The sequence below is a fragment of the Seriola lalandi genome, unplaced genomic scaffold (genome assembly GCF_002814215.2).
Source record: "Seriola lalandi dorsalis isolate HSWRI2012SDOR001 ecotype SW California unplaced genomic scaffold, Sedor1 jcf7180002054464, whole genome shotgun sequence".
In the NCBI taxonomy this organism is placed as follows: domain Eukaryota; kingdom Metazoa; phylum Chordata; class Actinopteri; order Carangiformes; family Carangidae; genus Seriola; species Seriola lalandi.
This window is the reverse complement of record NW_019525017.1, coordinates 61,106-76,935: the sequence shown is the minus strand read 5'-3', so window position 1 is coordinate 76,935 and position 15,830 is coordinate 61,106. Positions and strand designations below refer to the sequence as shown.

At 41.2% G+C, this 15,830-nt stretch overlaps 1 protein-coding gene across 2 annotated transcripts in view; it reads left to right on the top strand.

Moving 5' to 3' along the window:
- Window positions 1-109: 109 nt before the first annotated feature.
- taok2b (TAO kinase 2b) overlaps window positions 110-15,830 on the top strand; it is a 24,894-nt gene continuing 9,173 nt past the window's right edge. The window contains exons 1-17 of one of the 2 annotated variants that reach the window (XM_023411291.2): window positions 110-661; window positions 3,768-3,908; window positions 5,480-5,551; window positions 5,650-5,751; window positions 6,795-6,840; window positions 6,958-7,054; window positions 7,340-7,453; window positions 8,727-8,818; window positions 8,996-9,089; window positions 9,692-9,773; window positions 11,057-11,224; window positions 12,010-12,216; window positions 12,956-13,185; window positions 13,291-13,468; window positions 13,627-13,755; window positions 13,949-14,152; window positions 14,984-15,223. In XM_023411291.2, the coding sequence (XP_023267059.1) occupies window positions 3,777-3,908; window positions 5,480-5,551; window positions 5,650-5,751; window positions 6,795-6,840; window positions 6,958-7,054; window positions 7,340-7,453; window positions 8,727-8,818; window positions 8,996-9,089; window positions 9,692-9,773; window positions 11,057-11,224; window positions 12,010-12,216; window positions 12,956-13,185; window positions 13,291-13,468; window positions 13,627-13,755; window positions 13,949-14,152; window positions 14,984-15,223 (2,187 nt within the window). In that variant the 5' untranslated portion in view covers window positions 110-661; window positions 3,768-3,776. Of the gene's footprint in view, window positions 662-3,767; window positions 3,909-5,479; window positions 5,552-5,649; window positions 5,752-6,794; window positions 6,841-6,957; window positions 7,055-7,339; window positions 7,454-8,726; window positions 8,819-8,995; window positions 9,090-9,691; window positions 9,774-11,056; window positions 11,225-12,009; window positions 12,217-12,955; window positions 13,186-13,290; window positions 13,532-13,626; window positions 13,756-13,948; window positions 14,153-14,983; window positions 15,224-15,830 lie in introns of both variants that reach the window. The other variant, XM_087175354.1, reaches the window with a different exon arrangement.

Genomic DNA, 15,830 nt, shown 5'->3' with positions numbered 1-15,830 from the left:
TTTAACAACTTGGAAAGTAACCACGTTAACCACGTAACCTCTTCGGCCACACCGTGACAACGTTTCGGCTCATGTGCCTGATTTAGAAGCGTCGAAGAAGAGCGCTTCCGTTTTCCTTTCGGCTCCCGCCCCGCTCCGCCATCATGAAGTCCTGAACAAAAACGGATGAGAGTCGAAAAAAATGGGGATAACACGAACTGGAGATGAAATCCGCCGACAGCAGTAACGTAATGACAGTACGAAGTGGAGCGCGGAGAGGACCCGTGGAAATTAATGAACCAGTCTTCCGTTGAAAACGTCGCAGGCGGCTCCTGGCGTTACGTTATTTAGTTAGCGGTATTGCTAACAGCAGCTAGAGCTAGCCTGTGGTTTTCCTCTGGAGACAGCTCTGCTGCTAGCTGGCAGGCGTCAGTCAGCAGCTAGCTGTCACTTTAACTGACTGGCACTTTCCTCATGTCAAGTCGTGCAGACGTGCTAGCTGTCCGTTTGACTGGGAGCATCAGGATGGAGGGGACTTCGAGTAAAAGCATCGACAGACAGAATGTGGTTTGTTCGTGTTGAATAGACACCAGTGCCGAGGAAAGGGGAGTGAGACCAATATTTTCCAGCCAGGCCGGTTAGCTAGCTCCAGAGCTAGCTACAGTGGATCCCAAAAGCCACGGTAAGACATGTTATAAATCATTCAGTATGCCAAAGTAGCCGAATGCGCCTCTCCACCTCTTTTGGCAGGGAAAAAGACCAGCCAGCAGCGTTAACTACCTCGTTTTCAGATAACGGAGAGGTTGACATTGACATGCAGGCTTGTTGTTGGCCTGCACCCTGAACACCCATCCAGCCTGGAGTTGTTGTTGTCTACTGTTGAATACATGTCATGTATTTATTCGGTGCACAAGAGCAAATCTAGCCTTTTTGACCAGCCAAGTGCAAAAGCCATCTAACTTGCTCAGCTGAGACACACACTGTACATGATACTGATGGCAAGCACATATCTAGATAATTACCTCTCTGTCTCTCACCAGCCAAGGACAATATGCGTTTTGTTTCCCACAATATGCCCAGGGTGATCCAAGGTTTTCAAATTGAATGTAGGTTAGAGAGATAATCTTGGATGAAACCACATAATTGAAGTATTCGTTGCCTCTTCCTCAGTGTGTCTGGAGTGACTGTGACATGGATGGCTTTTTAAAAAAGATAGATTGAGAGCTTGCTTGAGGCTTGATTGCATGATATAAAGAACTTCCCATTTTTAAAGGGAACCACATGCTTCCTCTTTGACAGTAGTAAAATGGCCATGAAAGAAATGCTTGATCTGATACATGTTCATTTTGAAGTGTCTGGAAATGCTATGAATGAATGCTCAGTTGTTAAGTTACTGACCACTCAAAAAAATATCCAGCATGTGTTGCATTTCTTCATTAAACCCATGTTAAAATCCTAATGTCCCATGACATAACTCATAACTTGACAAACAGTGCATCACACAACAGTGGCTGTCTGCACTACAGCTGCATTAGTAAGCATACACTGTGCTCAGTTAATATACATATATTTTAGAATGGTTTGAGTTTCAGCATCTCTCCTCTCTTAAAATGGGAGACTGAAATGTGAGCCACAAGCATCACAAACAATCTGACTCTGTGTCACAAACACTGAACATTGATTTTCTGTTTGCACAAAGATCTTTATAGCAACTGTACTCCCCAAAATAATTGTGAAATTTGGTTCTAAAAGTCTGTGTCTGTCAGTGAAATGATGTGTTTTAACGTAGGCCTTCTCTAGTAGAGCAAGTCTAGTACAGTTATTGCAGTGCTGTAATTTAATAATACCTAATCATTTTTACCTTGTAGGTAATTATAATTTCTAATGTAAAATGAAATGGAACTTGCTAAACATTTTTGAAACAAAATACTATAAACAAACTTATTTTAATTAATAGATGTCAGCATTTTTAAAGACAATACCTAATGTTTCCTTTTGATTTTGGAATATGACTTACACCATGTTTTTCTCACAATTTATAAAGCCATATTGCATTATAAATCACTGGTTCATTGGTACACATTTTCAGTGTCTAATAGCCTAATCTGGGTTTCCAATACCTACATATTTATTACAGAAACTTAGCCCTCGCTGCTTTATCCAGTCATGTACACCTCCTTTTCCATAAGTTGTCAGGAGACCTTCTATTAGCTTTTCAGAGATATCAAACTCTGTAGTGGTTAGAGGTTGTTATGCTCTAAAAAAGGTAAAACTTGTGGTTACACTGTTCCTACACAGTGGAAAGATCATTTGCCTACTAAACCGGTTGGCAGTTTACTTTTATCTTGTGAAATCTGGCCTACCTTTGTCTGCTGTTACTCACAGAGATGTCTTTCTTCACTGTTGGCCAGGCTGATTATGTTAAATGTCCTGCTCGGTCACAGTTCTTAAAAAAAAAAAAAAAAAAAAAAAAGCTAAGGAATCTGTATCGAGACTGTTGTTTATGTGTTAAGAAATTATGATGTTATCGGCTGATATAATCAGGTTTTAAAAATAAGTGCCAATATCAGTATCAGCCTCAGAAATCCAGTATTGATCTGGCTATATTCTGTACCATATATCATTTTAGTGTCGGATTCTCCTCATGACCATGATCTCAGCTTTAATTGATATATTTCTGTAGGTCTGAATGTGTGTTGTTTTAGCATCAACATGACATGTAATAAAGTAAATCAGGCCAGCCATGGTAAGCTATCTAAACATTTTACTCCTTGATAGAAAATTAAAACAATCAAGGTTTGCTTTTTCATGATTATGACATCGAACTGTCCTGGTTATTTACCTTTCTTTCATGGTTTCACACACGTCTCTGCAGTCTAACAAGGACGGTCATGCCATCACGTCACGTCACGCCCCTGTGAAGGACCGGTTAATGACTAGTCAGGATCACTCACTGAGGGGAATGATTTGTTTAGCAAACAATGGAAATATGAAGCTTTTTGTGTTGATTTTTTTGATTTTTGAATTGCCAAAGGAAAATGATGTTGCATCTGCCATTTTAAGATATGTTAAAAGTTTAAAAAAAAATAAATAAATAAAAGATAACATGGTTTTCATGCTTCCTCACTTCCAGTTGGATATAAAAGCTACCTAAACTGCATGCGGTGCTAATTAATTAATTAAGTTTTTCCAATGTTGTTCAGCCCTATATTTCTGGTGGAGAGGCAGATGGAGGATGATGGATGAATGGGTGGGTGGGTGGATGGATGGATGGTCATCTGAAGCTGATGGGCACTTTGATATTTTCCTTTCATATGAGTCAACACAAATTAGCATTTTTTTCATTCTTAGACAGTTGAAATGCAGGTGAGGAGAAGCTTTTACATATGAACCAAAGTGACTTGACCCTGTGGAGTGGAAAACACTGCATTGAGTGGCATACTAGTGTGTTAATTTTTGGTGGGATCAGCAGTACCAGTAGCCCTCTGACATTATAAAGAGTGATTTAGTGTTGATGTAAAAAGCATACAGATAGAAATAATATACAAATGAGGGTAGAGAAGTGCTCTGTGTAATGGAGAGACACAGGGATTTAGCATACATGTACTGCAGCGGTGCTCTAAAAAGTGATGATTAGCAAGCCACTGGATGTATAAAGCCACCAACATGTGTATTATATGTGACAGACTGGACCACATTTCCTCAGTGGCTCATGTTTCCAACACAAATGTTGGTAACCTTTCCAAATAACAGACGCTTACCCAGTGTGCCTCTTCCACGCTCACCAGGCGCTGGCCATGCCGTCGAGTGTGCGGGCCGGGAGCCTGAAGGACCCGGAGGTGGCTGAACTGTTCTCCAGGGAGGATCCCGAGAAGCTCTTCACAGACCTAAGGGAGATAGGCCATGGGAGCTTCGGAGCAGTCTACTTCGTAAGTTGCTTTCCTCTGTGTTTGGGTTTGTAAAAGTAATGGGATATTAGTGCCACAGTTTGCATGTATTCGTGTTGCAGCTATGAGGTGTAATGTTTTTGTTAATACATTATATATACACATATGTGATGGACTCTAACTTAATTTGGTTTTCTATAGTAGGTCTAAATTGTGCCTCTACTTCTGAGCTGTATGAACTAAAGTTGAGGAATTATTTTTTAACTTGAATGTAGAAAATTTAGTGACAAAAATGGTCCCCCTCTTATAAATCAATTGGACTTAGTGTGCAGCTAATATTTTGCTGATACAGATACAGCTCTAAAATATGAATATGGGCTTCTAATTATAAGGCAAATGATAATTAACCTAGCTGAAAATCTGTTCTTGAATTCTGGACAAAGAATTCTTGTTTTTCAGTCACACCGACACGCACTACTGACGAGCTATTGAAAGTAGTCTGCTTTGAGACCATGGAAAGTTTTGTCTGCTGCCACTTTTCACTTATGAATTTATGATTTTATAAATTTAAGACTTTTGCAGTATTGATTTCTGTTCATATCATGGTCTCTACAGGGAGAGACATGGCTAGAAAAGTCACTTATATTAATCTTGTAAATTGGCCGTTTAGATCAAGACATTTCAGAGAAATTTGAGTTATTGATACATAATGTAAGAAATGGAATACATATTAATAATAAAAATTTGATTGAAATTCATTATCTTGATCAAAGCCGTTGATTTGCTTTCTTGTTGTCTGTAAGTGAGACCAAATATGAAATTTTATATCACCTTGGACTTCAGAGAGAATTTTTTTGACATCAAATGCACATAAAATTTTCATTACAATTGTTCATTGTAGCAGTTCTGGGTATTTCAGGGGATAGTACAACCCAAAAGCTCTTGCACTGATGTGGAAAATAAAACAGCATCGATTGAATTAACTGCCGCTCTCTCGCATCATTTCACTGTGATGAATATAGTCAGAGGCAGGGTGGTTATCGGCAAGCAAAGGTGAGCACAGCGAAGGCTTGACAGTCAATGGGAAGAGTGATGTTGGGGGTCAGAGATGGTGTCTGTTAGACAAGAGGAGGGAAGCTAATGATGGTACTGCCAATTGGATCACAAGGTGGATAAACCATCAGCTAATGATGAAAGGTGGCAGTAGAGAGGAAAAGATAAAAACACGGTGATAGTGAAGCAGAACTTGTAAGTGGTGGATGAAAAGCTCTGGTTAATGAAGGGTGAAGAGGAGCTATTCATGGATGAAGGGATCGATGGGAGAGGAGGGCAGATGAGAAAAGAGAAGGAGACTCAGTAGGAATCCTTGTTTTTCTTTGTTGGGTCTGAAGTTAAAAATGGCCGACACACAATCCCAGAGTTCCCAGCTATTTAGTGAAAATACAGTATGTGGCATTGGTGCTGTCATCCACATCAAATGATCATTTACTTTCACTGAAATTCTGCTGTCAGAAATACAAAGCAGGGGCATCTCTACTGACAAAAGAAAACTGTGAAAGACTTGAGCAGAAGAACTAATTTCTCATCAGTTGTCCCTAACTTTTCCACATTAGGCCCACGACATCCGCACCAATGAGGTGGTGGCCATCAAGAAGATGTCCTATAGTGGCAAGCAGTCCAACGAGGTAGGACGTGGAAAAAGTCTAATCCCACTTCTTCTGTAGATGATCCATTTATCAGTTAAGTTTTCTTATCCCTGATTGTGGCTCTGGTCGTGTTCCAGAAATGGCAGGATATCATCAAGGAAGTGAAGTTCCTCCAGAAACTGCGCCACCCCAACACCGTTGAGTACCGTGGCTGCTACCTGAGAGAGCACACAGCATGGGTAAGTGTGTGTGTGTGTGTGTGTGTGTGTGTGTGTGTGTGTGTGTGTGTGTGTGTGTGTGTGTGCGCACAATCTTAACTGTAACACCATCTCCATCACATTCATGAAAAACATCATTTTGAATGTACAGCAGGTGTCTCAGTATGATCATGCTGTTACTTCACTCCCAGTAGCAAACAAAACAAAGATGAAAAATTTTTCACCTGGGAGTGTGGAAAGACATAATTCAGCAGCAACTTCAAACAAACAGGCTCGTGTCAACACAAGCTTTCATCCAACTAAAAGTTTCTCCTTCTTTTTGCTTCTGTTATTGAGCTTTCTCTCATTGATACAAATGAGTTAGCCAAAAATAATACAAAACAAATGTTTCCAGAAAGTGAGCAACCAGAGAAACTAAACTCTGCAGAAAGAATCAGAAAAGAGATCAGAAAACTACAAAAGTCTAGTTTGGACCTTCCTGTTTCACTTCCTCATTCACTCTCTCTTAGTTGGGAAGTCAACAACATAGCTTAACTTGATGTTGTAAAATGTAAATAAACAACAAGAAATGTCAACCCCTCGTCATGATATCAATTATAGTGGTGCCCAGTACTTCCTTATTTTGGCTATCAAGTGGTACTTGGGTCATAAATTTAGTCAAGGCTGAAACTGCAGTGAAAACACCCAAAAAAATAAAATGACTGCAACTTTCTGCTGTATTTTAAGTGTGTTTATAATGATGCACACAGTACTATATTCTTACTGTACATAATGACTACCCTGACACATTTAGCTTGTATGATTCAGACTTTAGGAGATGTTCCTGTTCTCTGGAAGCAAACCTCAGACCTCCATTTTGAAGTGGCCATGTGAACACTTTTCTGGGCTGCACCTTAGCTCGACAACAGCCTCTTACACTTAAATAAATGTACTGAGCTCTCAGGGAAAAGCGCCTCCGGTCCAAAAATCTCTTTCCATTCGGGTCAAGTGTGAAAAAGTCCTAAAAGTTGAGTGTGCTCCCTAAAATAGCATGCAGTTTAACACCCCCTCTGTCTCTCTCCTAGCTGGTGATGGAGTACTGCTTGGGCTCAGCTTCTGACCTCTTAGAAGGTAAGTACAAAAGAACAGAGGCAAATGAGTAATTAAGAAATAGTAATGAGTTAATTATATATTTCAGTTGTTGACATGAATGGTGCCTGATATCATCAAATATCTTTCTTCACCCAGTCCACAAGAAACCCCTTCAGGAAGTGGAAATAGCTGCCATAACCCATGGTGCATTGCAGGGATTGGTGTATCTTCACTCTCACAACATGATTCACAGGTGACGAGCCCCCCTCCCCCCCCCCCCGTTTCTTTTCTCACTATCTGTATCTGTTCTGTTCTCCTCCCCCACACTTCGACAAGAGACAAAACAAATACAGTGGAGAAAGCACAAACTGTGCTGCCTAAGATAAGCTTATGCAATGGTGTTTGTGCTCAAACACGCTGCAGCGACACATTCGAGTGCATCTACCAATACATTTTCTCTCTCATGTCTCTATTTGTTTTGACGTCCTCACAGTTGTTCCTGACTTGTCATTTTCTCTTGTCTGATCACGTGTCTCAGGGATGTGAAGGCAGGAAACATCTTGCTAACAGAGCCAGGTCAGGTCAAACTGGGAGACTTTGGCTCTGCCTCCATCGTTGCTCCAGCCAACTCCTTTGTGGGAACACCTTACTGGTAAGACAAAAGTTTCATCCCCATCATTATATGATGGTTTGAGACTGTTACTCCTGTTGAATTCATAAGAATTACACCATGTCATGATCCAGCAAAGCTTGTGCTCATGTCATTGTCAATCAGCTTTGCCAAACCAATTTCTACTAAAAAAATATTCTCCAATTGTACACCTCAAACCGTTCTCTGGCTCCAGCTTCTCAAATATGAGAATTTTCTGCTTTTCTCTGTTTTATTTAATGGTAAACTGAATATCTTTAGGTTTGTCACCTGTTGGTACAAAACAAAACATTTGAGGATGCAATTTTTGTTTGCCATTTACTATATATTTTTTTTTTTAGATCAAACAATGATTTGATTAATCAACAAAATAATTCTTAGAATAATCAATAATGAAAATAATTGTTCAGTTTCATATATAAAACTGTGCCAGTTAATGAATGAATGTAAATTACTGCCTGGCTATTGCATAAGAAATGCTGACCATAAAGAGTATCAAACATGAGGTTTGATTTCACAAAAAGAAACTGAAGTCAAAGTGAAATAAAAGTGACTTAACAATTTTTGCTTTTTTCTATTTATTTACTGTTTTCAGTGTGTGTTCTTTTTATTTATTTTTTTATTTTTATATTAAAATGTTACAGTTCTTTGAAAATCCTACCTTTTTACTGATTACTACTATATTACATGCAGCTTCAGTAGCTTCAGTTTTATTTGCATTACAACAAACCTGAAATAGACATCTGAAAGGCTGTGCTTCATTTATTGTCACACTTGTAAAGGGAAAAGGTTCCAACAAGGTGCGGCCGTCTGAATGTCAGATTCAAATGTATTCAAAGTGTGCAGTGGAGTAAGAACCAAACTTGAATAACTTTGATCTGCAGAGTAACTGAGCCTTTTAATATCAAGAGATCTAGAGAGGCCAAAGTGATATATTCACATTGAGACACTGATATTTAGTTACATATAATTTATATATTTTTGCATAAATATATTTGAGGTGCTGGAACCAGCAGGTATTTAGTGTTTTACTGTCAGTCACCTAATCATTTCAACCTTACCTGCATATTTCTCACAAGGGCATCAGATTCCATTAATCATCAGCTACTGTTGTTGGTGCACATGAAGCAGCCTAACCCTCGTAATGTTCATGTCTGCCCATGTGGTGTGGACCCTGGAAATGACAGTGAGCCCTGAGGCTCTGTTCTCTGTTAGTCAAGGATCAAAGGAAATGAGCTGAAAATGGCTGAATCGCTTGGTTGTTTCCTCCATGCAGGATGGCCCCTGAGGTGATCCTGGCCATGGACGAGGGTCAGTACGATGGAAAGGTGGATGTGTGGTCACTTGGCATTACCTGCATAGAGCTGGGTAAGAAATGGCCATAAAATGGTCCACAAGTGTGTGTGTGGGGTTTTTTTTGTGTGTGTTCACAAAGCTGAAAGCATCCAACCCCTTTCTTTGCTTTCTCCTCTTTTCTTTTTTCTTTGTTCTTGCTCTTTATCTGCCACTCTCTGTCACGCTATGTCATGCTTTCTCACTCTCTAGCGGAAAGGAAGCCTCCTCTGTTCAACATGAATGCTATGAGTGCCTTATACCACATCGCCCAGAATGAGAGCCCTGTGTTGCAGTCTAATCACTGGTGAGAGATAGTGAAATTTCCTAACTGGTCCTTAGAGGCGAATATGAATTTTGTTGGACAATGAGATATAATGTGCAAAGAGGAGCTTCTTACTTATGTTGCTTCAGATTATCTTATAAATGTGACTTTTATAAAAGAGCTGCTAATGTTGAAAATCTTTTAACATAATGTTTTTCAAAGGATTGATTGAATTTATGATGTTACATACTAGAAGGTGTACACGGTGTATGAGAATAAACATTTTAGTTTGTTGCAGTTAGTTGAGATTAGGCAATAAACAAGTGTTTGTTACATGGTGCTTTCGGATCTCAGGGAAGTTACGTTGGTTTTATCATCTCTGTTCAATATAAATAAAACCCTCAGCACTTCCTCTGTTGCACTACTGTTCTTGCACCAGTGCACCATTAACTAGGTAACTCTGAGTGGCCTTAAAATAAATGTGTTGTGAGATCCTGCAATACAATATATTTATTATGAAAAAGCTTTAAGATAGAATAGAACACATGAATACGTTGGTTTATGTAGCAGTTGAACAACACTTAGTTGTCACTTATCACAATATAATAGGTGCCTTTTTATATAACATTTTTCGTCCTTTTCAGGTCGGATTATTTCCGCAATTTTGTGGACTCCTGTTTGCAGAAGATCGCCCAGGACAGACCTACCTCTGATGTGCTGCTGAAGGTACATTGTTGAATGTTGTACATTAAGGCAGAGAGAGACTTGTGATTATTACATTGTTAAAGATTTTCTTTATGATTAAGCAAAGAGGAAATCTGAGTGAGTAAGAGGAGCTTTTAACCAGCAGACAGATTATTTTAAATGAAATGATTAGATATAACGTGTACGTTCTGATAAAATAATGAAATGTACATTAAGTTTATGCCACAAAGAGCTCTCAAGCGAGGGTTTTAGCCCCTTGGATTGTATAGCTTTGGTCTGCACAATGATGTATTATTGTGCAATACTCATTAGTGATAATAGTCATATTAAACGGCATGAAGACATTAAATGTAGCTGTTTTGTACAGCGTGTGTTCTAAATTAAAACAGCTGCTTAAAAATCAAGTGCTCCCCTTTTTCTTGAGCTACAGCCAGCTGTTGAGTGTTTAATGTACACTATAGTGGTCTCTGATGGCTCAAGCATGTGCTGGCATAACAAGCAGGTCAGCTCGTTGCTGTTGGGGAAATAAATAATTTGGCAGGCACTTCAAAAAAGATTTTCCTACCTTGACAAAGGGAAATAGTGACAGGAAGTTCAATGTGAGCGCTAAACAGTCGTCATCAGCAAGGAGCTTTTCTAAGTAAAGCTAGGCTGAGTCATTTAGTTGATGTGCTGACCCATATCCTTCATGTCACTAATGGGTCCAGTATATCCTGATGGGGTCGATTTGATTAGTGTTTTTTTTTTTCATTTCCAAATACACACTGTAACACAATATAAACTGGCTGTTGATAACATATATGTATTTCTGCAATTTGGCATGTTCTGATTTGTATAGCCAGCTACCATTAGTCCTGCTGTGACCTGCAGCTGAGTCTATGTCAGATAATGTTGGAATCCAGCCAGAGACCCCACCACCATCCCCAGTCAACTAGAAACTTACTTGAAGTGCTTGTGGAGATGGATCCACAAGTGTCTCTAATGAGAAAAACTGTTGGAAACATGATGTTTCCTGCCCATCAGTCAAATCATTTAAAATGCTGAGACAAGGCCACTCACACACCACCCTTATCATTAAAAGAGGCCTGAAGTTACATGACTTACAAATTCAATTTCTTCACGTAATTGGGTATATCGCCTCAAGAAGGCAGATGTTGCAGGAGCCCCTTCTCCTTTCTTCTTAAACTGCTTATTGTGGTTGATAAAAATAATCCCTGAATTAAGAAAAATCAAGATCAGCATCTGAGGCCAACTGTTTCTGTCCATTTCTGTCTCTTATTCTCTTAACCTCTCCATCCACACAGCACCACTTCCTATGCAGAGAGCGTCCCATGACAGTTGTGATGGATCTGATCGCACGCACCAAGGATGCTGTCCGCGAGCTGGACAACCTTCAGTACCGGAAGATGAAGAAAATCCTCTTCCACGAGGCACACAACGGTCCCGCACCAGAGGGAGGTGATGAAGAAGAGGTAAGAATGAGACAGAGGAGGAGGAAGAGGACAACAGAGCTGTAGGGAGACATGAGGTGGGGAAAAAAGGCAGGGAGGTTGTAAAGTTTAGAGTGACTGATGGAATAAATACTGATTACTACTGGCTTTCAGATCTTACTTTATGTTCCCTTTAAACATGGTTTGGATTTGGCTGATTTTGTGAAGTGAAAACAGCTTTGCCTCAAAATTGTGCAATGTGTCACAGTGTCTCGAATTTCCTGCTCACCACAAGCATGAAACAAGAACACTTTAAAAGATGCCATGAAGAGACTGTGTATGAGGGTCTTTTGTTCACTACTCCACGCTGTCTTTATAAATGTGAAATAAAAATTTTCCAGCTTCCTTGAAGACAAACCCTCCAAAAGCTTTCTTTTTGATGAGAAGTTTGTATCGGGGCCTGTAAGGGAAAACAGCTGGTTTTAGCATCCATCCTGCCTTTGTATTGTACTTCTCAGTATATGCTGTGAACTTAGAACCTCTTCCTCTCCATACAAAGGCCTTTGTTTCCATTAACATTTAATTCCAGTTGGCTGTTTCCCCCCAAAAGGAAATGATGGAATTCAGAGAATTTGGGGCTGCAGTTTTCTAGAGTGTAGGCCTGTGTCTCACTCCTAGTATGTTGCAAAGTTTTACTGTATGTCTGCTCAGAAAGGTTTTCACAGGATAAGCATATTTATGTAGGCTATGAAATATCACCCTGTGAATTAAAGAAAATCCAATCATCATCCTAAACAAGGGTTATTTTCCTTTCTCCTCTCCACCAGGATGTGGAGCAGTATATGCTGCGCACCGGCACAGTCAACAGCATGGAGAGCTCCCACTCTCTGCCATCCATGTCAATCAGCGCCAGCTCCCAGAGCAGCTCAGTCAACAGTCTTGCAGATGGCTCTGATGACAGCGGGGAGATGGCCATGATGCAGGAGGGAGAGCACACCGTCACCTCCAACAGTTCAGTCCTGCACAAGCCCCTGGTCAGTCTAAATTATTAACTCTAGTCCAAAGTCCTGTCCCTCCCAAACCCCTCTTTGACACATCCGGCACTGTGTCCATCAGTTTCACTTTGAATCTTTTAGGTATCTTAAAAGAGCGAACAAGAGGCTTCCTGTTCCAGACTTACATGTACTACGTCCTACTTGGAGGAACATGTCAGATGAAGATGTGTCATAGCACTGAGTGAATTGTGGAAGGATATTGGCAGTGCACCTTTAGTGTTATGTTTTTGTTCTGTGCTTCACTGCACTTTGCTTTGTTTAATTTGAAGTACTCTGCATAACTGAAATCCTGGAGTTTGACAACTATTTTTACCACATTGGCTGCAGATGGCTCACAGGGGAAGCTGCTCTGTAATTTTAGTACCAGTTCCACACATGCAAACCTGCACCACCTACAGAAAAAGGAAAGCAAGAGCAGCACCAATTTAGACCTGCAGATGCTCAACAAATATGTCACTGTTGCCACCTACAGAGTAAAGCATAAAATCACGTTGCAGCATGGTAGTAGGCTCACCACACCAGCTGCCAAAGCTTTAAGGTGTGGCAGACTTAGTGCTTCCACTGAGTGAATCCTCGCTGAGCCAAAGCCCCAGATGAAGTTAAATGACTAGTGTATTTAATATTTAGTATTAGGATGACATTTAGTTGAAACACCAGTCAGTTAAAAATTCCTGTCCTTAATTTATTTTTTTTTCTTTGCTTGGTCTCCACTGTGTAGAGCCATGACAACATCTACGATGATCCCTATCAGCCAGAGGTTGACGCACAACGAGAGGTCCCGTCTGCTGGCGGCGGCGGCGGTGGAGGAGGAGGAGGAGGTGGAGGAGGAGGAGGAGGAAGGCGCCGCAGAGGCAGAGACCATTTTGCCACCATCAGGACAGCCTCGCTCGTCACTCGTCAGATCCAGGAACACGAGCAGGGGTCAGCCCTGAGAGAGCAGATGTCTGGGTAAGACAATGATTGTGAAACAGGACGCAGCAACATTTGAACTTAGGAGAGAAAACAAAACAAAACCTTCAGTGAAAACTGATCCCGGTCTACATCTCCTCAAAGGTACAAGCGAATGCGGCGGCAGCACCAGAAACAGCTGATGGGACTGGAGAACAAGCTGAAGTCAGAGATGGATGAGCACCAGCTTAGACTGGACAAAGAGCTGGAGAATCAGAGGAACAGCTTCTCAATGGAGGGAGAAAAACTTTCCAAGAAGCACCAGGCTATCCTGGAGAAGGAGGTGAGGATTGAGTGGTACCCAGGTACCCAAGAGTCTGCTGCAGTTTTTGACATCCAGTGCCTCGTAAGTGCAGTAAATATTCCCACGTTCTGCAGATTCCCTCTTTATTTAGTTCTGTTTAAATTCCTGTTGTTAATGAGATTGTGTGTTTTTTCCAGACAAAGGCAGTCCTGACTGAGGAGAAGAAGTTCCAGCAGCACATACTGGCCCAGCAAAAGAAGGAGTTGACCAGTCTGCTGGAGTCCCAGAAGCGGCAGTATCGACAACGCAAGGAGCAGCTCAAAGAGGTGCTGATACCACATCCAGCTGAAACCACATGGATAGAAACACACTTTTTGTTTTGCATAAACCGGCAGCTGTTGATCAGTTCTCTGTGTTTCTGATGCCTCTATCCAATTGATTTCAGGAGAAGTTAACATTCAGCACTATCCTGCAACTTAAACCGGACTAAAAATTTAACTAATAACTGCACTGTTTCAGGAACTGAACGAGAACCAGTCGACACCAAAGCGAGAGAAACAGGAATGGCTGGTGCATCAGAAGGAGTGTCTGCAGCAGCTGCAGGCGGAGGAAGAGGCAGGCCTGCTGCGACGGCAGAGGCAGTATTATGAGCTCCAGTGTCGCCAGTACAAGAGGAAGATGGTGCTGGCACGCCACAACCTGGAGCAAGACTTGCTGCGAGAGGTACCTCATCTTTTCTTTTTCTTTTTTTTTGATTGGCAATCAATGATGAATTAATTCTCCTAAAAACATTTTAAATAGATGGAATTAAACAGAATTCAAACACATCAGTTTCAGTGTAGTACAACATACAGTATATACCAGAACTGTCAGTTTACTATATTTATTATTTAACTCTAAATAACAACATTTTTTAGAAATTTATCAGAATTTTGAGCACTCTAACTTTTTGTTTTCTTTGAGTAATGTGGAAGTGGATATGGAATAAATGACATGAACAGTAAAATCATAATCCGTAAGTTAAAATAATTATACATGTACCTTTAATGTAATGTATACTTGTAATATACCATTTTCCAACACAGTGAGGCCTGCACTGAGTTGTCATAAATAATGCACTTTGTTTTTTTGACTTTTAAATAAAAGATTAAAAGAGAGGTGGAATGGGTTTCCACTGTTTCCAACACATCAGAAATATACTTGGCGTGCTTCACATGTGTATTCAGGGAATAAACAAAACATTAGAAAGATCTTTGAATAAAATCTAGTCCAATACGAAAACCACTGCTCACTGCTACCCTTTAAAAATGGCTGTTGAATCAACACCTCTTATTGGTGTTGTTAAAATTGTATGAAATATAAACAATGTCTTTTGATACTAATTATAAGAAATATGTGGAAATATCTAAAAAAAAATGTAATATATAAGAAGTATATAACCCTAACCTTATCTATCTCACATACTCAGATGTACTTTGGCAGGCTGCCCGTGCATAGTCCTGGTATTATAACATCCTTCCTGTCTCTTTCTCATCATCATCTTCTCTTCTCTAGGAATTGAACAAGAAGCAGACTCTGAAGGACTTGGAGTGTGCAATGCTGCTGCGTCACCACGAGTCCACCCAGGAGCTGGAGTTCCGCCAGCTGAGTTTGGTGCAGCGTACGCGGGCCGACCTTATCCGCACGCAGCACCAGACGGAGCTCACCAACCAGATGGAGTATAACAAGAGGCGTGAGCAGGAGCTGCGTCAGAAACACGCCGTGGAGGTCCGCCAACAGCCGAAGAGCCTCAAAGTGAGTGAGAGCACCCAGAGCCAGGGGTCTCCTGAGGAGGGAGAGAGCCACACAACAGAGGGGCCGAGCGGCAGCTCGGACAGTGAGGCCGGGGTGGTAGAAGTGGAGGCGGAGGGTGAGATAGAAAAGATGGGGGACGTGGTAGCTAAGGAGTTGTATGATGTTGGGGATGAGCTTGATGGAGCGGTGGTGGAATTCAAAGATGAAGGTTTTACAGGAGCAGAGGAGATGGAGGGAGCGAGTGTCCCTGAAAGGAAAGATGAGGCTGATGATGAGAATAGACAAAAGGGAAGTGATGACAGAGAAGATGAGGGTGGGAAGGAGGAGTGGAAAATAGATGAAGAAGGGGCAGAGGTGAGGGAAGTAGAGGGAGTGCAGTGGGAGTACGAGGAGGACCACAGTAAAACTGCACATGTAGACACTGATGAAGATGAAGAAGAGGGCAGGGGCGTGGCTGACGGCTGTCCCTCAGAGCTCATCTCATTCCCATCCCCAGAAAAGAGACGTCACCGTCAACGAGAGACCGATGAGCTCTCTGAGTTTTACTTCCCTGACACCCCGGAGGAGCTGGAGGCCACACCCATCTCCACCCCTCCTCCCCCTCCCC